The sequence below is a fragment of the Ammospiza nelsoni genome, chromosome 5, assembly GCF_027579445.1.
Source record: "Ammospiza nelsoni isolate bAmmNel1 chromosome 5, bAmmNel1.pri, whole genome shotgun sequence".
NCBI classification, from domain to species: Eukaryota; Metazoa; Chordata; class Aves; order Passeriformes; family Passerellidae; genus Ammospiza; species Ammospiza nelsoni.
This window is the reverse complement of record NC_080637.1, coordinates 28993325-29018578: the sequence shown is the minus strand read 5'-3', so window position 1 is coordinate 29018578 and position 25254 is coordinate 28993325. Positions and strand designations below refer to the sequence as shown.

Here is a 25254-nt window from a genome sequence, read left to right as displayed (position 1 = left end):
AGTAGATTACATTTGGACATCATATGCTGTGGTATCATTAGTGTACTTTTACAAAATAAGCTCTTGATTATGACATGTTTTACCTGCAGTACTGTAGTAGAACGTTAAGCTAAGTAAAAACAAGAATTTTCATCACTTTCAAATCCAGATAATGTCTGTAGTTACCTTGATCCTACTTGTAATAAGTGTGGGAGTGTTTAACAGCAGGATTTGAATCAGTGTAGCTTTGCTGCCTTCTTACTCTGTCTATTTGCTTTGTTTTTCTGGTGACTAAAGGCTGCCAGGTTAGGCTTCTTAGTGGTTGATTGATTTAGATCAAACAGGGCATTAAAAGGAAAAAGGATGCAATAAGCCATCTGTATTGTACTTACATATCTACCATTTGATTCTCTGAGGTATATTGTAGTGTCAGCTTTGAAATAATACAGTTTGATTATGTGAAAATACTTTCCCTGCACAGTTTAATGAATATAATTAGTGTTTTTTATGCTAATGCTGAAAACCACTTCTATTACACCAAATTAGATGGAACTGTATACAGGCTATTCCTGTGGTTTTGGTACCCTCTCACCTGTGCTTTCCATGTATTATGTGAGAGTAGGAGGACTTTACCTTATATAAATAAAGGTGACCTCTACTGCAATTCCTTGTGTCAATTCTAAAGGACAGAGCTAAGCTTTTTGTGGAGCTGGTGGGTATTTTAGTGCAAACAAAATTTGTGTTGGTTTTTTTTCCCCAGGAAATGCAGCTGGGATGCTGTGAAGGTTCTAGAAAAGTATAACTTGTCAAAACATACCTCTGTAGCCTACTATCAAATTACAGCTTCGTAGCTGTAATTGACCCAGAAATGCTACTTTAATATACAATGTGTCATAGTAAACATCTTTAAATATAAGGCAGTGTCTTGACAGACAGGCTCTGGAAAACCTTGTTACAGCAGATTCACTGAGGATATCCTATGTTCTTCTCTCAGAGGTTGTTAACAGCAGAATTAATCAGTATAGAATGAAGGACATGGCACAGAAATACTTCAGGGCAAAGCTTGTACCTGGCCTTTTGCTGCTGCTGAGTAGCATGTTTTAACATACATGTTTTTTACTCACATTGGCAAAAGTGGATTGTTTTAAATGTGTTTCCTAAACTCATGGAAGTATGTGCAGAGGTTTGTCTCTAGTCTTTTGTTTATTTTTACTGTCCCTACCCCTCATGTGTAATTAGTATACTCACAAAAATTAAATTCTCTTATTTCTTCCTAAAGACTCAAATGCTGTCATGGCATCCTACGCAGTATCTTTTACTACATTACAGCTACCTTCTTTCTCTTCTATTTTAATTACCAGAGGTTTTTTTTTTTTTCCCTGCAGGACTGCAGGAGTGAGGACTGCCACAGTATTGGATTTTTTTTTTAGAAATTAGATCTTTCAAGTTTTCTTTGTTAGTCTATCCAACATCCTTACTATAATACAGTTTGTATTTCACTCTATTGTTGCTTTTTTCCAGCTTTTCCACTAGGTTCTCCCACATCAAAAGATGGAGCTATTATTAATTAGAAATGTACATATTAAAAAAAAAAAAATTTTTTGTTTTTCTGCTTCTCAAGAAGTTTTTTGAAAGTATCTCCTCACTTTTGAAAGCATCTTAACCCTTTCAGAACCTGTATTTGACTTTCACTAAAGGTTCATACCAGAGCTGTGATTCCTGATACCAAACCTGTTTAGCTTCAGACAAGTTACTATTCTTGTAGAATAAATTTTATTTCGCTCATTGTCAACTCAGCAACTGAACTGCTAAAAAAAAATGTATTGCGAAAAGATCTTGCATCACTTGGTCATGACAGATACCAGACCAGTTATCTAAATGAGCACAGTTTTCCTTTCCCTGGCTTCTGGGGAGGCAGCTGCAGTGGAAGAAAGACGGGGAGAAGGGTTACAGAGGTGGGAAAAGAAGGGAACAGTTGAAGGCAGAAAATCTGGGAAAAAATCAGTGGAAAAACTGAAGCCATGTAGATATAATATTGAAGAAGGAAGTGAAAAAAATAATGAAAAACATAATTGGCTTTGTGGGTGGAACACATTCACATTGAAGGTGAGGCTGCAGAGCTCAAGCTGATAAGCTCTGCTGAACAATTTACACTTCACACTGCCTCTCACATGAGGAAGAGGAAAGAAATGAAAGGTGCTGGCAGCTGAGGGTTTCAGTAAATAGTGTTCCTGGGTGAAGGTGGGGATAGGACTTCTCCCTGGGAGTGAACAGAGGTGTGTATGAAAGGGAGAGGAGCAGCACCGAGGCCTGCTTGCTAAAAGGGAGGCTGTGGTTCCCAGTGGTCTGTTTGCAGGGAAGTCAAATGCAGCTTATAATCACTAAAGGATGTCTTTTCATGGAGTCTGGAGTAAGGACCACACTTCTGAAGTCTCTTACCTTCTGCTTTAATACATTTCTGAGATCTAATATATCTCATTCCCTTTGTAGTGTGTAGTCCACAGAGGGAATGATGGCCTGTTATTTCCAATGGCTTCTTGCTCCATCTGCTTCAGAATAAAGCTTTATGTTGTGAATTTATGGATCTGAGTCTTGCTGTTTCCCATTTGGTATAAGCTGAAATTCAGTTTTTGTTAGCTCTTTCTCATTTTTCTTTTTGCATTTAAAGAAATAATTTTTAAGCACAGATTTAAAAATATTGAACTCAATAAGTCTGAAAGTTACAGAAGAGGTTGTGTGAGCAGAGTGACTGTAACAGCATTATAACATAATCAGTTTTTTGTTGTGTGGCTTAAAAATGTTCTTTTATTCACAGAGGTCGCTAGATGTAGAAATAATAAACTATAGTCTTTGAATCTTTGTGCATTTTAGAGTTTCTTCAGCACAATTTTTGTCATACTTTATTCATGGAAAGCTGTGTGTTACATGTGGTTCAGGAGCTTGGCTTTCAGCTATGCAGTTTGTGTAGGTTTTGCCCTTATTTATCACATGACCTTGTAATATCACTGTAGGCTCTCATGACTTCAGGGCTTAATTATTGTAATTCCCTTTTCAGTGGATTAGTGATGAGGCTAATCTGCTGCTTGCAGCTTCTTCACACTGTGGCAGTGTACTTATTTTTGGGTTTCAACTACCCTCATCATATTCAGCTTGCATTGTATGTTTTACATTACTACTTACTACATGGTGTAATGTTTAAATTAGCTTTATGTATAAAGGTCTGAATAGGCATGTCTTGATTATATTTCAAGATTCTTTTTTTGTGTGTCTTAACCTAAACTAATTTTCAGATTTTTCTTCAAGATTTATAAAAGGTTTCAATCTGCAGATTAAATAATCTGAATATAGATGTCTGCATATTGGTGTCTACGTCACTTAGGTCTTAAACAGTGACTAAAATTGAAAGGTCATAGAGGATGATCCAGGTGACCAGCCATTTAGCTGCTGAGATGTGAGTGGTTGCTGTTAATCAGGAAGCACTTGGATATCCTAGACATCTTTTTAGGAGTAGTAGACACAAAATGATCTTTGAAATACTCAGTCTTTTTGGCATCTGGAGATCAAGTGGGATATTTTAGAACTTACTAAATGGCACTATACCTATGTTGAAAGCTGATTCAAGCATTAGGTGTTCACTTTGAAATAAGGTGGATTATTCTCTATACTCCATAACCTGCTCATCTCTGTTGGCTTTAATGAGGCTTCAGACACAGTTGAGGTTAGCATCTTCATTTAGGTGTCCTATTTTGGATCTAAATCTGACCTATGAGGTCTTTCATCCATGAGATTTTTAATAATGCTCCAGACCTTGACTTAAGACTGGCTGCATAATCTAATTAAATTTTTTTGGGAAAAAAAAAAAACAACAAGTTTTTTTTATTTCCAGGGCAATAAATTCTTTCAAAACTTACAATATTTTTTAAGTGCAGTAATTATTTATGGCATTCAAATTCAGTAGTGTTACAGTGATAACTTTGCTTATATTTTACCTTGTGGAAGTAAAAATAATGTGTGTAGCTTTTCTGTGCCTTAAAGAAAAGAGGCATATTTGAATATTATCAATTGTAAATTTAAAGGAAAACTTGTATGTGTTTACATGGTTGCATAAATTGAGCGGAGATTATATGCTAAGAATCACATCTGGTAATTTCTCTTTTGAAGTGTCTCCAACAAGTTTCTAAGAATGGGTGATTTATCAGGCATTTCTCTATTGTTAGTAGTTTAGTAAAGTCTTTTCTAACTTCAGAATTGGTTTTGTGTTCATAATTTGGCATTAAACTTGTAATTTAAACCTTCAGATACTTTTGGTTCTATTAGCCCCTTCCTCCCATGGTCTCTGCAAACAGCTCAAGTGCATAATATTGTTTTCCACTTGGGCTTTGAGTTAATGTGTGTTTAAAAGCTTTGAAAGCTTTTCTGAAAGCTTTTCTTTCTAAATCTGTGAAATCCAGGAGATTTTTGGTATACCCACTTTGTTTGCCACCAAGCTACTGGTATTTGCCTGATGACAATTTTAGCCTATTGTACTGAAGTATTGAAATAACTTTAGAATGTGCCCTGTGTGATACATTCCAGGCACATCTCACGATAACTGTTGCACAGGTGTCTTCAGGAATAAAAGATTTCCCAGTCCCCACTCCTTGCAGTGATTTAGCCTCAAGGCCATGGGCAGTGTGTGTGCTCAGTGTACCTGAGGGGTTTCCAGGAGCACTGGGAGCCCCAGGGCATCCCCCAAGGCCATGTGAGCTGTTTGTTTCCCCCTCATCCAGCCCACGTTGTACTCCTGCAAGACAGAAGGACAGGAGAAAGCTTTCTGTGTGTGAAGCGCTGAAGGGTGTGTTTGACAAAAAAGGACTTACTGGAACAGAAAATGGACAAAACCTAGATCAGTCAAAAATGTTCTTAACAGAACTTCTTGGAAATAGATGTTATCTCACTTTTGTTGTTGAGTTCAACTCTGCTGTAATTGTCATTATTTTCCTATGTCTGTATTTAGTGCAGGAAGGGGGGAAAAACCCAAGTATAGACTTAATCTACTGTCAGCCTTTGACATTTTAATGTAACTTCATGTAGTCTTTCTTTTAGCATAGCTCTTTTAATGAATTTCCTTGCTAGTAATGAATAGTAAGATTGTAAACAATAAATGTTTGTATATAGATCTTCTGGACCTTTTTTTTTCCCTTGTAGGCTCAGGTGGTGGGAGTGATTATGAGAATGGTTCAGGTTAAATGTAAGCATACATATGAGCATGTTCTGTGGGGTTATACTTTGCTGGTTTAATGGTGGTAAAGGGTATTTTGTTAATTACTTACTGCAGTAAATAGTAGAGTTTTTCTTTAAGCCTGTGCTAGAAATAATGTCAAATGAAAAAATATTTTTGTATCAGATATGATTATACGAAAACACATCCTTCTGAGAAAATGCATCTAGCAGTGGTGGCCTGTGGTGAAAGACTGGAGGAGACTGTTACTATGTTGAGATCAGCCATTATTTTCAGCATCAAACCTCTCCATTTTCATATTTTTGCTGAGGACCAGTTGCATGAGAGTTTCAAAGACATAGTAAGTATTCAAAAATGTATTCAATCAAATTGTAGCACAATTTGTAGCACAATATACAGCAATTTTACGTTTGATAGAGTGGCAGAAATGCGGGAGTCTAAGGCATTTGTAGTGTTGAATGGGGATCTTTGAAATTTTTTCATGTGTAAGAATGCCAACTGCTGATACCAGAGTTTCTCCTAGAGACAGACCAAAACTTTCTCATCTGTCATCTTGAATCTGTTAGAATACAAGCCCAATGTTCTGATCACAAACCAGTTACCTTGTATGAGCTTATTTAGAGTTGGCTTTACAAGAAAAAATTATAGATGTCTTTTTTTTGTCTCTGTGCTTACAGGATGCGTCAGTCTTTTATTGTTTAGAGAAATGGAAACACCTGTTTTTGAGTGTGGTAGATATGATTATGCCTAATTTTAGTAAATTTCAGTTAATTAAAATTACATTATGACTGGAGTAGCACTTGTAGAAGCTGATGAAGCTATAACTGTGGAGGGTTTTACTATTTTTGTGCTTAAAATGTCATATCAACTGTGACTTTAGTATGTTTCACATGCTAATTTATATACACTGTTATGTAAACAGTAGCTGTTGCAAAAATAGAGTAAGATTAAATTTGGAAATACTTCATTGATATTTGTTCCATGGTAAGTAGTTAAGAGAGGAAGAGTGTTAATTAATATACTTACTTTTATAAATAGTAATTTATTTTGCTTCCTCTTCCTTTTGCATGGGATCTGATGTGATGTGTTTTCTTCACAGTGGCTTGTAGGTGCCACTTTTTGTTCAAGTCTTTTGATTAGCTGACAAATTCTTGGATTTCTGTTGTAGAAAAGAGGCATTGTACTTGTGTTCAAGTATCAATTTGACTAGTGATTTGATTTTTTTTGTTATAGAATTGAAGTAATTTTTGTGATTTCTTATTTTCACATAGCTTGAAGAATTCCCCTATGAAGGAAAAGTTAATTACACAATATATCCAATAACATTTCCATCTGAGAGTGCAGCAGAATGGAAGAAATTGTTTAAACCATGTGCTTCACAAAGACTATTTTTGCCAGTAAGTTACTTTGTAGTAGGACAGTCCAGAAGTCTGTTTATGAAGCATCAATGTCCTTGTTAATCTGATTTCTGTTTGGTTTTAAATGAAGAACTACCACTACTCCTAAAAGTTACTGTTTTGACATCCAAAAAAGTCCTCTGAATTTAACATTGTTCTGTGGCACTAGTCCCCCATGGCATAAAAGTCCTTTTCTCACTTGATGCATTATGGCACAGTATCCTCAGACAGAGGTGTAGGTCATGTCATCATCTCAGAGGTGAGATGGATTTATCACACCTCATCTCCTCATTCCATTTGAAAGTCTCCTGTATGCACGGGTCTGAGAAGTCCTAGGGGAAGGGAGACAAGAAATGGGCTCTTGCTGCCAGTGTTTTGTGCATGTGCTCATCTAAGACACTTCAGAGGACGTGCTTCAGGCTGGGGGGATGGAGCCGTGGCAGCTGTCTCCCAAAGGAGGGCTCGTAACACTTGTGGGCAGGGGGGAGCAGGAGCCAGAGGGGAGCTCCTGTTAGGGTACACCTGGCCTCCACCTACTCCTAAGGAGCCTTGACATATAAAATGTACAATGAGTACCTTTGCAATGCTGTTCTATGTGAAAATTATTTCCCTCTACAGAAATTCTTTAAAATGTGAGAAAAAGGAATGATACAAATTTATTGACTGCAAGCTGTCAGTGTAAAGTGAATTTATTTGCATATGACAAAAATTTGTTTAACTTTTTTGTGTTTTATTAAGAGAAGTTCACTAAAACTTAAAATTTTGGTTTTAAATTTCTTTCCCTCACAGTTAATCCTCAAAAATGTGGATTCACTACTGTATGTTGATACTGACATCTTGTTTTTGAGGCCTGTTGATGATATTTGGTCTTTTCTGGGAAAATTCAACTCCACACAAATTGCTGCAATGGCACCAGAACATGAAGAGCCTCGTATTGGGTGGTATAATCGATTTGCTAGACATCCCTATTATGGAGTAACTGGAATTAATTCTGGAGTCATGCTAATGAATATGACACGTATCAGAAGAAAATATTTCAAGGTATGTGTGTTGCTACAATTGCATTTTTGGTGAATTTCCATCTTTTAATTCTATTTCTGTTTCATATTCATATGTATTTTTCAAAATGTTTTTTCTGTAATTTTAATAATGCTCTGAAAGTACACTGTGTTTAAAATAGTATCTATTTTTTAAATATCATTCACTGTAAGACTTGAATTTCAAGTGTGCTTGATTGATTTATTTTTTCATAGTTCTGAGAGATCCTTTGACTTGATACAGTTTGCTGTAAATTACTTTTGCCAATACATATGCCCACATTATTTCTTCACTACAGGCATCCCAGAAAAGCAGTTATTGTAAATTTGTAAAATGTGTGTGGTTGTATGACCAGGAGGTGGTGCTAAAACATTTAGTAAGTTGTTGAAAAGAAGATTTCCAAATTTTGATCATTTACATTGTAGCCAGGTGATTATCACCTTAAGTATCTTTTTGTTTGCTTTGAAGTCCTAGTTTTTGTAGACAAAGAAGTTTTTAATGAAAGCAGCTGCTACTACATGCATGGAAGCAATGCACACAGCAGTAGAAATGGCCATTGCTTCTCAGACTTGAAGTTTTTTCTTACATACTTGAAGCACAAGTACAAAAGCAGTGTTGTGTGATTATGCTTGGGGGAAAGTACATCTCTGTTTAAGAGAAGTTTGATTAGGGAAAAATAATCATGCAGTCAAAAACTTCTGGAAGAAGCATCCATAAGAGGAGCAATATAAATTTGCAGAAGACATTAATTCTCCCCAATTTCCAGTGTGATAAGCAGCTTTCATCCTAGCATTTTTGCTATGTATTTTTCTTGAAAAAAAAATCAGAGAATTTAAGAGAAAAGGAGAATGGATTATCTCAGTTGTAGTTAAAAGTAGAGTTATAGTAGCTGTAGTACATGGCTGCAGTTTCTCCAAGAAAACTTATTGGAGAAGAAGTTTATATCTTAAGCTCTGGCAGTGCATTTCTGTATAGTGATTTATTTTCAGTGTGGTAAACAGTAAGATAAAGTTGGTATTTTATTCACTCTGTGCCAGAATTCTGGTTTGGCTTCTCAGTACAACTTAGTGTATCTGAGTCTACACACAGTGGGCCTGAGAGTGTACGACTTTTGCTTGTGACTGATAGCAAAGGAATGACTATTCTCAAACCTTTGGAAAAGAAGTAGACCAAATTGAGGGGTAGGGACTGTCCTAATACCCCTACTACCTGTCCTAATACACTGCAGATGCTTTTGGACCTCACAGGTAACCAGTTCCATGTTGTGTCCCATTAACTGTTACAGTGAAAGACTGTAGAACTAGAAAATGCTTCCCTGTGTTATGGGAAGGTGTGAATTTGTTTATATTCTTTCAGGAGGCTCAACAAATCCTTCAAGGAGTTCTGGGAGTTTATTTATCTTTTTAAAAATACCCATAGACCTTTTTGCATGCTACTGTAGAGCTAGAGCATTTATCTAAAGTGAAAGTTTTGGACCAGGATATTCCTCCAGTGCTATGGATTTAAAACTGTGGGTTTTTTGTCTATTGTAGCCCAAATTACAAGCTGAGCTCCTTGAGGCCTTTAAGCATCTTTCTTCTGTTGTCACATTGATTTTTAAGAGTCAGGAGGATCCAGAAGATGGATAAATAAAAAATAGAACCAGAGACTTTAGCCACTGGTTATAATGTTCATCTGGGTAGCAATAACCTGTAGTTCCATGTACTGCTCCAGGATTAAGTAATCTTTTATCCACTTACCTATTTAAGTCTCCTCAGTCTTCTCAGGAGTGTCAGGCCATTTCAGACAAGCATCCCAGCTCCTGGGCTGCCTAATTGATGTTGTTCCTTCTGGTCCTATCTTATTTGTCTTGTGTGTGGAGTTTCTGTAGGGCACAAATGCATACACTAAATGCACACGTGTGTATGCTTGTGTACAACTAGAAGTGCATGCACAGATGTGTTACTGAATATTGTACTGCATTGTAGTGCTCATTATACTGCATAACTGCACATGACATTAGAATTCATGATGAAGCGTCTGATGGTTAGTGTCTACATGTTGTCTCTGCTAAGCAGCAGTTAGAAAATGGGAATGTAAAGCAGTCAAGACTGTTTAGGATATTGAAGAGGTAATAGTACGTGATTCTTTTTGTATTTGTATACGTATAGATGTATACAAATCTCTTTTTTTTTAAAAGAGATATAGCAAATGCTACAGGTACGGTGCTTTTAAGCAAAAAGACCAGTGAGGCAATGTGAATAGAGAGGAATTACTTCAATCACATTTATTGAGAAGGTTATTGATGCTTGAGATGCAGGCACTCAAGGAAGGGAACAAGCTCTTAGAAAATCAAACCCCAAATAAATTAACTTCAGATAGAGTGTGCAAAGGTTCACGGGTATGCTTTAGGAAAAAAACAAAGTTCAGAGAGCTTCTGTGACCTAAACCAGTACAAATTTTTTTTTTTTTTTTTATCATTCCTTATTGCTTAGGGCTGTAGTTTCAAGAAATTGGTGAGCCTGCAAAATACCAAATTGCTTCTAAAAGGAAGGTTCCTGTCTCTTAGCAGCTTCTTTTCCCTACTTTTCTTATTTGCTTGGTTGTAGGTATTGGTTTTCAGTCCTTTCTGTGATTCAATTCCATTTGCTAACAGTAGAAAAAAAGAAATCCTTCTGCTGGGTTATTGAAGTATATCAGCTTACATAAACATGCAGTAAGTGTCAGCACTACATTTTTAGTGTAAGAACAGGGTAGAATCATGTAAACAGAAGGCAAAGGGCTGGCTCTCCCTTGGCATTAAGGAAGTTTAAATTGGTCAGCTGTTTGTGGGACACAGCTGCAGTTTGTTTAGATACTGCTGTGTGATTTGAATACCTTTCCTCAGCTTTATATTTTCTTAGAATTTAAAAAAAGTAAAGGCTAAATGTGACAGCTTTTTTAAGTCTGACTTCAGCCTTTGCCACGCAGAAGTTTTTTGGTACAGAAATGAGTAATGACCAAGCTAAACAAACAAACAAAAAACTGACCCAAAATGTCAGAAAATACTTTGATGTTCCTCCATATTTTTTCTTCTTGCACATTTTCTTCTGCTCAAATAAACTAGAATTTGAGAGTTCTTAAGAACCTGGCTGTATCAGTGTGGTGTCATCACAGAAATGCCTACTATCATTTGGGAATTTTTTTCTCAAATTGCTAGCATTCACATGTTGTGGAATACTGAAGAGAAGGCTTATATTCTGGACATTTTAAAATTAATGTAATATTTTTTCTTTGAGTTTTTTTACTTGAGTAACTTCCAAAAAGTAGTTCTATCAGAATCCTACTTCTCAGGCTGTTTCACCTTACAATGGAATATTTTAAAGAAGGGAAACAAGTAATTATTCAAGTAGTTTCCCTTGCTCCTACACTGGTGTCATTATATATCACTGCTATTTTATTAATATATAGCTCTTTTCTATTTATGCAAAGGTTATGGAAATATTACAGTTTCCAGTTCTTAAATCTGACAGCACTATTTGTCAAGTAGTATTGCTTCTAGATATCTGGCTATGTGATGCATGTTCTTACCTGCTTTGCATCTTCTTGGGATATCCTCTGGATTTCTCTGCTGTTAAAACTCTGCAAGTGGAAAGAAAATTCTATTAAATAATTACTTAAACAATTTAAATTTCTATTTCTATGTGTTGCTCTAAAACTGAATTTGTCATTGTATATTCTTGTACCATGATTTGCCTGGTATGAATGAGGTAATTTAATTCTGTTTTTATTTCTTAGCATTTTGTCTAAACTTAAATTTAGGTCAGTATTCTGGGAATTGCAAATTTCAGGTGAGGGAGTAATCTTTACTGACTGTGATTCAATCCTATTTATTTGCTTTTTTGGAAGGGTTTAGCTTAGTAATAAAGCCTGTGTTTTATTTAATTTAATCAATTTGCATTGAATCTAATGATAGTTCTTACTAGCAAAGAATTTTCTTGTGCATTTCTTATGCCTGCGCTCATTGAATACTTGCAGGCAATCATAATCATAAATTTTTTAGGAGAGGAGAGACTGTAATATTCTGTTTGGCTTCTTGCATAATATAAGGTATAGATCTTTTTTTGTATTAATTCTTGTCTGAAATTTTGTAGTATTTCTTGGTTTAGTCTTCAGTTCTGAAAGCCCTTCATATTTGATGGCAGAAATGATCTGAGGGGAGAGTAAAAGCTGAACTGCAATTTTATGCACTTTCTACTTTGTCAGTGTCAAGCACAGAGAAAGAAGTCTTTGATACTGTAAATCTCAAACTGATATTTTGCTCCTGTCTCTTAAAATTATATTCCTGTATGCAAATCTGAAACTGTACTGGAGTTCTAATATAATTTTTCTTTTGGCAACTTGCTTAAAAAGCAGCAAGGGTACAATGCTTGTTCAGGAATTTTCTCTCTATGGGACTTACTGCTATTCCATCCACACTCTCGAAACTGTGAAGTACAGAGTACAAAGTGAGCAGCCTTGTTCCTTTTCTAGTAAAGCTTAAATAAGCTGTAAAGATAAGAGATTAGCTTTAGAATATGTAACCATTTAAACTGCAGATTTGAATCCCTTTGTTAACATGGAATTCAGTGTAGGCCAATGTAGTCCAAGTAGCTGCTCCTCAACCAGAACCTTAGAAGAACTCCTTTTCATTTGAAGTGATTCTGCCAAATCAGGAATTCAGGAATTTGGTATCAGCTGTTGTTTTGGTTCTCACTGACTTTCGCTAGTGAAAAGTTGTCCTGTTGATCAGGAAATTCAAGTTCAGTAACTAAAAAAATAAGTTCAACTTGATGAAAATACTTCTGAAAACCTTTGAAAGATTTCTGTATTTTTGTACACTAGTTTGTAGCCAGTATTTTTTTCTCTGTGTTTGGACCTATTTTATATTGAACCGATTCAAATTTTTGCAGTTAACATTAGAACGTGTGTATATTATAATTCTGTGAAAAAGAGAGAAATTGCATGATGTGTGGATATGTAAATACTCCCCGTCTACTCGCTGCATGACTTAAACACAGTTTTGGTGTTAGATCCTACTGCTGTGTAAAAAATCCCTTGCTATTCTTCGAATTCTTGATTTGAGATGTTAGAGGAAAATTTTTCAGTAAGTTGATCATTGAGAAATAAAGCATATTGCAAAAGTCTGTAAGGAATTTCCTTAGAGAGGCTTGTTGGTTTAAAAGGAAGAAATTATCTATACATTTGAGATTTGTACCTTTGCAGTGCAAGCTACTGTGATTCTGTAAGGTATTTCCTTCCCTATGGGTTTAACTGTCCTGAATGTGTGTGGTTTTGCTTTGTTCTGTTTAATAGAATGACATGACACCAGTCCGGTTACAATGGGGAGAAATTCTGATGCCACTACTGAAGAAATACAAGCTGAACATAACATGGGGTGATCAGGATCTATTGAACATTATGTTTTTTCACAATCCAGGTAAATCCACGTTGATTTTCAGCCTAACACTGTGAAGTTATCTTTTCTACGGAAAAAAAATCTCCAGGAAAAAAATCCAGGAAAATATTCAATAAGCAGGCTTTTGGGTAAAAGCCTTCAAGGGATTATTCACTTACTTAGTTCTCTGAAAGCATTTGAGACAGTGCTGGAGCTTGCTACATGTAATTAAACTGTTAGATTTCAAAACAACTGTACAGAAATTTATAAAGCTGTCCTAAATAAATAAAGAAAATATTGGTTTATTTCCTGAAACAATTTTGATGCTTAACCCAGAGCTCTCATTTTTCCACACAGAAAGTCTTTATGTTTTTCCTTGCCAATGGAATTACCGGCCTGACCACTGTATCTATGGAAGCAATTGTAAGGCAGCTGAAGAAGAAGGTATATTTATTCTTCATGGAAATAGAGGTGTTTACCATGATGATAAACAACCAACTTTTAGGGCTGTCTATGAAGCAATAAAAAATGTAAGTGATTTTTGCCTTGTACTTGGTATTCTTTCATGTATGTTTATCTATAGTAGTAAATGCATTTTGTAGGCATGTTGATATTCACCTTGATTGCAACAAAGTAATTTTTTCACTTTTAAGGAACATCAAGTGTTTTACCATTTTTTTCTCTTTTATTGTTTGGATGGAGTTCCAGTAAATTTCTGTTTTGATTAACATCTTTTGATACAGAGTGTAGACTGTATCTAGGTTAGGATTTGAGAACCATGCCTGTAGTTGTCAGTGTTTATTTAAAAGGCTTTATTCTCATTTATTTAATAAATCATCTGGTGCATTGTTTCTGTGAGCTTTTGGACATCTTGGAATATCTGAATAATAGGAAGGGGCTGGCAGTGATCACTGAAATCCAGGTACCTGGCCCTGCACAGGACCATCCCTGAGAGTCACACCGTACACCTGAGAGCACTGTCTGAAGACTTCTTGTGCTGTGCCAGGCTTCATGCTGTCACCATTTCTCTGGGGAGCCTCTTCCAGTGCCCAGCCACCCTCTTCTGGAACCTTTTCTGAAAATCCAACCTGAACATCCCCTGACAAAACTTGGGGCCATTCCCTCGGGTCCTGTCTCACACTGGTCACCAGAGAGCAGAGATCGGTGTCTGCCCCTCCTCTTCCCCTAAGAAGGAGATTGTAACTGCAGTGGAGTCTCCCATCAGTCTCCTCCAGGCTGAGCAGACCCTCGGCCACTCCTCACATGCTTTCCCCTGAGGCCCTTCACCATCTCTGGTCCTCCTTTGGACACTTATAGCTTTGTATGCGTACATTGTGACCAAAACTGCACACACTGCTTACTCAAGGTGAGGCCACACCAGTGCAGCGTAGAGAAGGACAATCTTTATCTCCAGGCTGAACGAGCCATCACCAAAAACTTCATTTTTTTTTGGAGATTTTAAAGTGCAGAAAAAAATCCCTTCTTCCCAAAGTTTGTATATATTTACTGCAACACTTTAATACCTAATTGTATCTTGATTTGGATTGTAAAAAAATTTTTTTATATGCTATGTTTTGACCTTTTCCAGGAATTCAGTGTATTAATATGTTGCTGTTCCTTTAAATACTAAGCACAATGACTTCTTTTCATGCTGCAAATAAATAATCTAATGAACCATTTATCACTACATCAGTATACTCACTGAAGAGCTGTAAAACTTAGCACTGATGCACATTTTAATGCAGCAGGCTACTGTGTGTGTATAACCTACAAAAATCAAGAGTATATTTTAATGTTGCTTTATTACACATTGTCATATAGGTATAAAAATGAAGAAAAGTACTTTTGGGGGTCTGAGAATACATTGCAGTGAAAATGATTGTATTTCCATAAAAATATTATTTCTTTGTTTCCTTTGAGCATTGTCTAAAATAGAAGAAATAATTATTTCCTTATATTTATGATCCCATTTCATATGTGGATGCATCAGAGAAAGTATGTAAACCACTACTGATTCAATGGTAATAAGATGGACAAAATTATGTTACTTCAAAGTGCTGTTTTAACTTAGCATTTGTTTATAAAAAACATTGCAGTGTTGACCTAATGACAACTTTATTTCATGCTTATGTTAAACATAATATGTGTTTGACCATCATTCAATTTAATGAAACGTCAGTACCACTTTTTATACTGCTGTTTCATTATAATTTGATAAGACTTGTATTACTTAAAGGTTATATGTCATTTGAGAAAGTTACCATACAACAAAAAAAAAAATCCAGAAATCATTTTAGAGTTGTAAATTTTTAATTGGGTAAGGTAATTTTAAAAATTTCCTCCTTGCTTGTCTGAATACATTCATTTGCCTAGCATTAAAAAAATCTTTTTTCTTAGGTTTATTGAAAGCATGAGAGTATACTTTTGTAATTTAGAGTTGTTTTTAAATTATTGCATTCAGAAACACTCGTGAGTTCTTGAAAGCATTTGATAAACCTATAGACAGCAAATGTGATGCTGAAAATAATTTTTATAAAACTCTAATACCTCTGAGTAATGACAATCTTCCATATTAACCTTAAATTTTCTTAACCTCTTTACAGTATTCATTTGGAGATGACCTGGTTCATTCGCTGCTGCAGCCCCTAGAGCGGGAGCTGCAGAAAACCACGCACACATACTGTGGAAGAGTATACAAAGTATTCATAAAGCAGCTAACAAAAAGTGTAAGGGACTTGTATGCCAGAAGATCAAAGGGAAGGTGATTTTTGACTCCTAGCTTTTACATCAAGAGACTGAATTAACTTAGCTGGTCAAAAGGTGCAAGAATTCTATTACAGCTTGAATGGGATCTTAATGTGCCCAGAAAAAAGTTTACTAGCATAGATAAAAATGAAGAAAATATTCATGTAATGAAGAACAAGAACTTTTTTCTGCAACAGTGACTTTCTGGTTTTTTGAAGTTTAATCAGTGCTAATGTTTGTCTCATATCTGATGATTTGGGTATTACTGGCTTCGATGGTCAGTAATTTTAGTCTGCATAATTCAGTTATCTAATGATGAATGAACAAGGAAGAAATGAAGATGACTCTGTTTGGGAGTGTACCTCATATATTGTCTAAAATTCTATTAAACTGTGAATGTAGCAATAACTGAGTCAGCAGCACTAACCTCACTTTAAAGGTGTGAGCCTTTATGTAAACAAAGTTGTTTACAAGTGCAGAAAATATTCTCTTGTCAAAGAAATGTGTTGTAATCATTGACAATCTGTATGTGCCTTTATATGTTCATCTCTTACATGTTGAAGTACTGTTTTGACAATCTTGTTTCGTTTCTCTCAGATGTAAACTGCACACTATAAATATGATTTTCTGAGAAATTAAGGACTAGTATGTGATACTAGTTTTCTCTGTAGTAAATACGGAGACTTTATATTAAAAAGAATTTGTTTCAACATTATAGAGCCATTAGCACCAAAAGGTAGAGCAGAACTGAGGGGGTTTTAAGTAAAAATCCAGTTTGAAGTTGCTTGTCTTACAATACTTTAAAAAATTTCATGGTTTTGCAGCTTTATTGGGCATTTTCGAAGTAGAAAAAAAGCCCAGTAGTGGAAAGCTGTTGCTGTTGTATTTCCATACTAGGAATTATTACCTGATGATTGTTATAGAGTATGTAGTACCTAAAAGTGAAGAGCTGTAGTAAGAGTTCTGATGTTTCATCAGACTCTGTAGTAGATGGGGTTTTTTAGAGAATATATCCTGTTATAATATTTTTTTAATAAATGGCTTTAAAATAGTTTTGGGGCAGACCCTCAACTACATGAATGCATTACTGTGGATAGGGTGATAGTGATTTGCAACAGGAAAGGATTAGATTTCCTCCAATTATCTTAGTGAAAAAATAAAACCTTCTGTTTAAGTAATAAAAACTTTTTCTCCTGAGAAAACCATGAAGAAAAGGGCTGAATTCTAGTGTTACAGTTAAATATTTAAACTTGCATGGTATGAAATGTATTTGTAAAGTATATATGAACTTAGATAACCTGTCTAAGTGAGATGAAGTCTTCATAAAGTGAGCTTTTGGATTCCAGGACAGTTCCTGTGTGTTGAACATGGAGGATCCACTCACTGACTTGCACCTTCATCCCAACCCCATTTTAGAAGCTTAATTTTTGTAGCTGTTTCCTTGTCAAAGATAGGCTGGCTCTGACTTCCAGATCCATGTGAGCTGGACAAATGCTTTAGCAGTACAAGAACACACTCCACTGTCAGCAGAGTTTGTATCCTGCTTCTAATTTCCCTGCAGGCTCAGGGCATAAATTTGTGGGATGGAATCTAGGAAGCAGTCTGCCTCTTGTGTACATCTCTTCTTGCTGTGTAACCTTTTGAAGCCTGAAAATGTAGAAATCTCTGTGAAGGTGAATACTGTAACTGACTGATTTTACAATATGCAGTGCATTATTTTTTTACATAAATACTGATTTTTGTATCAATTTGTCTTCAGCTTTTCTTTTTACTTGTACTCTATGTTTGTATTTAAAAAAATATTTTGACTTTTTGTGTTTGTCTTTGCAGAAACTTTCAATTTTGAATTTATTTTAAGTGTGTTGAAGACATGTCAAGATTCTCTTAAAACCTAATAGACCATTTAAGAAAAAAAGGGGAATGTGGAGCTTAGCAGCAATATTTCCACTTAAATTTCAAATTTTATGGCAGAGTAGAACAAAAAGAATTAATATTGATGCTTATTGTAGCACCAAAATTCTTACTTTGTGCTTATAACTAGAAATGTTTACTTACCATATTACAAATGGCAGAATGGTCTTGTGCCATAGGTTTTGACTAATTTTTTTAATAGAAATGAAAAACAGCTCATCTCAGTTCAGCTCCATGAACACTTTAGAAAAGTTTTAAAAAATGCAAAAAGCTTCCATTAAGTAATTCTGCAGAGTATTTGTCTGTTTCAAGCACATTTTTAGTTGTCTAATCCTTGTTATTTTCAATTTAGGAAAACAACCTACTTTTACAAACAAAACCCCAAATCTGGCTTCTAAGGGAAACATTTAGAGACACTAAAAAGACTGGGAATCCAGATAATGTGATAGAAACCAGTTATGCTCCCAGACATTTGGATACCTGATTTTAAGTTTAGATGCTTAGAAGTGTAGAGCTTACATCCAGCTTGGGAATTCTTGTCTCTCTAGTTTTACAAACATTGTTTTTTCTACAAACATAGTGAGTACTAACAAATTACAGACCTTTAGGAATCCAATTTTTTATGATTTATTTGTTATAAAGTTATTATAAAGTGTAAAGTTTAATAGAAAAATATGATCATCAGGAAATATACATTCAGTTTAACTGAAGATAAATCTGTCTTCCTCATGCTTGATTAGTCTCTATGTCATGGTACCATTATTGTCTCTTCCAAAGGGATCACAGTCTCCTGGCAAAGAGATCTGTGTGAAGATGTTAATATCTTATTTGGATGAACTTCTGTCACTCATTGTAGACAATATGAAAAGCAAGCTGTCCCTTCATGGGACTGAAACACCCTTGCGTGTGGTGCTTGTGCCACTGCCAGTTACTAAGGTGCATAAGCTTTATGAAAATGTCTGTCCAGTTATTTGTAGTTTTGCTGAAATTTAGACTGTGGTGACCTTTAATGGCAGTTGAATTGGTTTTGGAAAGCTTTTGGTTTAAGCTTAGAATGATAAAGAAAGCAGATTGGGGGGGGGCAAATATTTTTTATTATTCTTATTTTAAACATATTTCAAAAGAGAATGGAGTTGCCTTGTGCTGGTTTTGACCTAAATTTGGTCAAGCTGTAAACTTCTGGCAAAATGCTGATTGGAAAACTGAGCTGTCATTGTATTTCTTGATTTGTACCAGATTTCTCTCCATACCAGACATACTCCAACCATTCAGGCTTTCCACACTTCCATCTGTACATTTTACATAATAGGATGACTAAGGAGCCAGCTCTCTTCCTTTTCCTCCTCCCAAATTATACTTCTGTCTACACAGCATGGAAAAGAAAGTAGCTACAATCTAGTGGTGGGAGTAGGATATGGTCTGGGTCTGCTTGGAAGGTTTAGAAGCACAACATGCAAGAGGTATAGCTGGAGGTGTAATGTGTTAGCTGTATGTGCATTCTTGGGCTCTTTTTTGGAGTGGAGATACAATGAATTACTGCTTCTTATTAACGCACATTTATGGCTGTCATGGTGTTTGTGGCAGATTAAATGGGGTGAAACTGAGCACTAACTTCAGCTTATCTGTAGGAAAACACTAGACTTCTGGTTTCTTCTGCGTGGTTTATAAAGGTGTCTCCAAATGTGTAGACATATGTAGAACTTCCACTCCTTAGAAAGCTTAACTTATTTTTCATTGTCTGTTTTCTGGTTCAAAATGAATGATTTTCAACTAGCAAACAGGTTTAACAATATTCATTTACTGGCAGTGTGATTTATTTTTTTTCTTGACTAAGTGGAATATTCATGTGTAATTAAAATGAATGTATAGGCTTTTTGTCAAGATTTTTAAAGTAAAGTATCAATTTTTTGAGTAGTTACTATTTTAACTCTCTTTCATGGTAGCTAATGTGATTATGATAGTTACTGTGGCTTTCCTGCCCACTTTCCTGTTTTGTGAATGGATAACAGTTGAAACAGCTCCAGTGATTTTTTGTGTTAAAATAAGTTGCAGAGAACTATAATGTGAATGTGTGACTTCTATTAGCAGAAAGTGGATTCTTCTGTAGCAGGGACAATAGAAGTAGGAAGTAGTGGGAAGGTACTTCTCATCACCATGGATCTTGTGAAAGATCTTGTATCTGTCTTATGGCCTTTTTGCTGTCAGTCTGAGCATTATTCTGTGCACAGGAACTTAGAAGTGATTTTACTGTTTTCTTTCTGATCTCTTTGAATATCTTCTGTTTCTTTTTTGGAAGTTCAGTTTTGTCCAGCTGCATTTTTCTGTACATTTGAGAAGAATCACTGAAATTCCTACAGAGTTTTGCACAAATAACAGCCAAGTTATTTGCTCAAGTTGTCCAAATGGGCAAAGCATGAACCCAGTGAGTAAAAAATAACTAAACATGAGTTTAGATATGCACCCTAGGTTCCCTTGGGAAAACAAAACATGTTTGATCTTTCTAACACTACAGAGAAACATTTGACAGCTTGCTTTCTGTATTCAACTGCCAAATCTTAAATAATGCAGGATAATTTCCTATAGAAATGCAGGTTGCCTCACAGTTGCACTGTAGTCCTAGTAGAGTATTCAAAACTATTACTCAGGTTTCAAAACAGAAGATGTTTACAGAGGTAATAGTGAATTTTCCAGTTCAGGAAGTGAGGAGGAAATCTCATTTTAAAGTAGTTCTCAAAATCTCTCTCTTGTAACCATTTAGTGGATCTATACAAGAACAGCTTGTCCTGCAAAGTTGTCATGAAATTTAAGATATGTTTGTCTCCTGTGCCTTTTCAAGCCTTCATGGGCCTATTAAAATTTTAAGTTTCTTGAAGGGATATTGAGTAATTGGAAATTCTTGTGTTAAAATTCAGTTGTGTCTCTTCAGTTTTGTGGTTGCTTTATGCACAGCTGCAGTCAATTCTTGAGAGAGTCCTCATTTAAACTTATGAATGTGCATCTTCCTGTATATTTGCTTGCATATTTCTGCAGGGCTTCTTTATGCTCCCTTCTGCCTTTGCCCTGCACTGCTTTTAAAAGATAATCACTAAGCTCTTCTTTCATTTGAATGCTCATAAAATTGCAGGAGGTAGTATTACAGGTCTCTTTGCAGAAACCTGTAATTAAAGGAGGACCTGTATCCCTGCTGTGGTTGGGTTTTATTTTTTCTTTTTCTTCAGACTGCTATTTGATGATGTTCAGGTAGGAGGAAGTTTGCAGCGATCAGTAAAGTCATTATGGTCCTTGAGTGATCATCTGGTAGTTTCTTCCCTGAATATCTGTTCTCTTAGGGTAGATGAGTGGCTGGTGCCTGCCTACTCCATCCATATGATTGCAAGTTTCTTTAATCAAAGCAATGACCATCAGTTCTGTTAGATCTGGATTTTAAATGCTTCTCCTATATCTGGGTGCCACCTTAGTTGCACAACCCAAGGACCCCGTCTATTTCCACTTACAGATTGTACAATCACAGAATGGTTTGGGTTGGAAGGGACCTTAAAGCTCATCTAGTTCCAACCCCTTCTCCTGGCCAGGGACACCTCCCACTAGACCAACTTCTTCAAAGCCCCATCCAACCTGCCATGAACATTTCCAGTGATGGGGCATTTACAACTGCTCTGGGCAACCTGTTCCAGCATCTCACCACCTTCACAGTAAAGAATTCTTTCCCTGATACCTAATCTAAACCTTCCCTCTTCCAGTTTAAAGCCATTCCCTAATCCTGTCACTAAAGCCTTTGTAAAAAGTCCCTGTCCAGCTCTCCTGTAGGCCCCCTTCAGGTACCAGAAGGCTGCTCTGAGGTGTCCATCTTTTATTTAATTTCCTTGTTTTAGTTTCTGTGGAGGGATAGAATGTAAGAAAATAAAGATAGTGCAGAAGGCAGTCTCACCCCTGAGGAGCTGCAGCTGCACCAATCACCAAAGATTAGGAACAGGCCTGCCCTTAACAGGCCACAGCTGTGTCCAGTAAGAATGAGGGCTACAAAAGAGTGGGATAGCTGGGTAGGGAGAGAGATGCGGTTTGTTGGCTGTGCTCTGAGGAAGAAGGAGTCAGTGCTGTGAGGAGATGTCCATGAGAAATTACCAAGAATGTATGGGAACTTTACATTAAGATGGCAACAAGTTTCCAGGTAATCCATAGGAATAAAATAGAGAGATAACAAGGAATGCATAATTTTTCACAACAGGAACTAGATAATTACAGATTTCTGAGATACAGTTAACAATTTTGAAATAGTTCTCTAGCCTTGAATCTAATTTCTGATTTGGTGGATGTAAGGGTTAGTGTCCTTTGTTCATCAAATGATTTGACTTTTCGCTGTGTCAGCCCCTTATGTAGAGGGATGGGCAGATAATTCTTAACAGACTGATTCCTTGTTTATGGTGAATTTCAAGGAAAAGAACTGTAACTTGTCACCGTAGATCCTTAGTATCACCCTATCTAAACTCTCTGAAACTAGGAATAACTTCCTCCTTGCTGCTGTATTGTTGTACTGGTTTTATTTGTTTCTTAATGGTCATGCTAAAAGGGGAGGAGAAATAATGCAGTTATTTGTATCTCCTTGTTAGTTCCTGGCCTGTTGTTTTTGAATTCCACATGACTCCTGAAAACCAACAACCAAACCTAATTTCAGAGTCTGGGTCAAAGCCAGAGATTTGCACTTTAACACCCTCATTTAGGAACTTGGGTCACGGGCCATACTCGTAGATTAGATGTCAGGACAGTTTCCTTATTCTGTTTTACCAAAGCAAATCTACAAAAGCAGGATTTCTCAAATCTGATACAGTTTGTTGCTGTTCTAAGAATGCCAAACTTCAAAAATACAGGCATGTTATATTCTGAAAGCATATTAGAAGCCTTTAAGCATATAACCCTAGAGTCTGTAAGTGTTATGACTACTTTTCAAGGTACCTGTTGAACTAATATTCTCACTCAAATTCCCCTTCCCTCTTTTCCACAGATAATTTATTGATTTGTCTTCTTAGAGCAAAGCAAACATTTGAGATTTTGCTTTAATAAATGTTCACCTGAAACCAAGCTGAATTTTGCAAGGGGAGAAAAGAGAGTGTGAAGTTTGTTTCCTAGAGGTTGTTTCTGCACTTCAGACCTCTCTAAGGCCACAGAGTGCAAACTTGGGGCTTACCTGTGGCTTTCTCACCACTCGGAGAAGTGCTGCTAGATTGTGCTGTCTTTAATTTTCTTATTACTGGCATAGAACACTGATAGCTAAAAATGCTTTTTGTGCCTTCCTAAGTGGCCTTTCTACTTTCTGCAGCTTGTATTAAATTATTAAACTGAGATGAGCAATTTATTATCATTTTCTACTACCTTCATATTCTGGGAGGTCACTTTCCCTCCTGTTTTTCCTTTGGGTCATTTAATATCATGCCCTCATTTTCAGAATTATAATCTGGGTACAACAGATCCATATCTTCCTCTATGTCTTATGAATGTTAATGTTCTGCCAGTCATTTCTGTACACATTTTACTAGAGTAATTCACATTCAATCAGTCTGTAATATTTATAAGAATAGCTTTGGAATACAAAAGTAGATGTAGAAGTTATCCTAAAATGTGAATCTTTGTGGTTGAATTAATGAGTATTTAGAGCATGATTTTTAGGCTTCCAAGAAAATTAAAGCTATATAATCCATTTCAACTAATGATTTAAGACTAGGAAATCAAATTTAGTTAAAGCTAATGTTTTAGCCTTATTATGCTGACCTGACCTATTGTGTCTCACTGGGCAGCTGGTGTCTAAGAAATTCTGCTTCCCTATTGGATTTCACAAAACTTCAGAATTCTATGTTTTACTTCATTCTTTTGTTTTACATTTTTATGCCATGAATATTCAAGGTGAATTTGGATTGCAGATCTAAGCCCAAGAAATAAAAACCCCCAGTTTTGCTACCCAAAGTGTGTTATGTATGTTTTTCTTTTGATTTGATATTATTCGTCAGTCTTGTGGGCACAATTGGTGTATTGGGGGTTTACTCCCTCTCGTCTTTTCTGCTTGTTCTTCCTGGTTTGTCTCCTTTCTTCACTACCCCTGCAGTCTACTTGCTGCTTGTCTTCTCCAGGAGTTGGTGTCACTGTACCTCTCTGATCTTTCTGGATCTCCCTGGCAGTTGGATGTGTTCTGCCACCAGGATGCAGAACTGTGCTTTCAGAACTGTTTGCTGTGCCGAGGTGACTGTACCAGTTCACGCCTGGAGCAGGGGTGCTGCTTTGTCCACAGTGCTACTGCATGAGCACCGTGTCTGGTGCACACAGCTACTGCATGAGCACTGTGTCTGGGCACCTAAGCCTGTTCTTGATCCAGTGTAGTGCAGAAGCAGTGCTGTGTGTTTCTTCATTGGAACTTGGGGAATAAACTGAGTTTCCCTTTCAGCTTTGTATTGACTATTATAAAATTGTAACCATATTTATTTTGCTGTAGAGATAAAGGCTTTTTACCAGAGGTGTGCTTTCAGGAAGAAAGCTTGGCTGTTGGGGCCATTAGGATTGAGAGGAGGTGATCTGAGCCATTCTGCTTGCCTGGGGCAGGCAGGCTCAGCTGGGCTTCTGAGAGCAGCTGAGCTCCTGGCTGCCAGGGCACCTGGTGTCAGAGCAGGGCTTGGTCTGTGCCCTGCTCCTGTACGTGCTGCGTGACCTCCAAGGAAGAAGCAATCTTCAATCAACTCTTCTTTCTGTGAAGGTACAAGGAAAAGAAATTGATTTATGACTTCAAAAGGCCCAAACAAAATTTTAGAGGGATTGCTGAATGCGATAGAGTGTGCAGGGTATAAAATGTTTCTGGCTGAAAAATTAACAGCTGCAAATAGCCCATTGAAGCACACAGGATTTTGAGAAGTACCTTCTTCACTAGTCCATAAAAACAATGAATAAACTGAGCAAAAGTTAGTGATGGTAGGATACTGCTTAAAAACTAAATCAATATCTTATTTTTGCAGTAATCCTATTTTGCCTATTTTGATTAATCTTTGCCCAGAAGGATAGGGTGTAATTAATGAAAATTGATTTAACTTGAAGAATAAAGCTTTAACAATTTTCTATTGTAAGAAAAATGAAGCAGCTAGCAAATCTGCAGGTTTTTTTATGTGCTAGACCTCAAGAAGTCTCTAATTGCTTATTATTTCAATTAGACTCACTTTATTAGTGCACATTTGTCAAATAATACATCAAGAATTTTTATTTATTTGCACAAAATAAACTTAAGTATTTTTATAAATTTTAGAGTCCAAGTGCAATTAATACCTTTTTGCAAATACATATGTTTTGAGAACACCACATCCTACACCATAACTTTATAACTCTTAGATGTGAAAGTGCTTGTTCTCCACATAGAATAGTATTGTGTCTCTGAAAAGGTGTAATTTTTAGAGGAGCACGTTTATGTGGTGCCTTGTGCATACCAGCACTCTTCATTTTCATCTAAATTATGACTCTCTGATGATGCAAATTTATTTTTTTGTATCAGTAAAGCAAGTATCCATTACTCTAAACAGCACTGGAAAATGCAGAGAGTT

The 25254-nt window shown here is 36.2% G+C and overlaps 1 protein-coding gene and 1 long non-coding RNA gene across 3 annotated transcripts in view; both read left to right on the top strand.

The window, feature by feature from the left end:
* Positions 1-17523, top strand: part of GXYLT1 (glucoside xylosyltransferase 1) — a 28625-nt gene extending 11102 nt beyond the window's left edge. For both annotated transcript variants that reach the window (XM_059473307.1, XM_059473306.1), the window contains 6 exons: positions 5366-5540; positions 6472-6597; positions 7387-7638; positions 12949-13072; positions 13388-13560; positions 15634-17523. In XM_059473307.1, the coding sequence (XP_059329290.1) occupies positions 5366-5540; positions 6472-6597; positions 7387-7638; positions 12949-13072; positions 13388-13560; positions 15634-15795 (1012 nt within the window). In that variant the 3' untranslated portion in view covers positions 15796-17523. The remainder of the gene's footprint in view (positions 1-5365; positions 5541-6471; positions 6598-7386; positions 7639-12948; positions 13073-13387; positions 13561-15633) is intronic.
* A 1404-nt stretch (positions 17524-18927) lies between these two features.
* On the top strand, positions 18928-23641 carry LOC132073569 (uncharacterized). Its single transcript, XR_009418504.1, has 2 exons — positions 18928-21854; positions 22686-23641. It is a non-coding gene; the product is annotated as an uncharacterized LOC132073569 (long non-coding RNA).
* The last annotated feature ends 1613 nt before the right edge of the window (positions 23642-25254 follow it).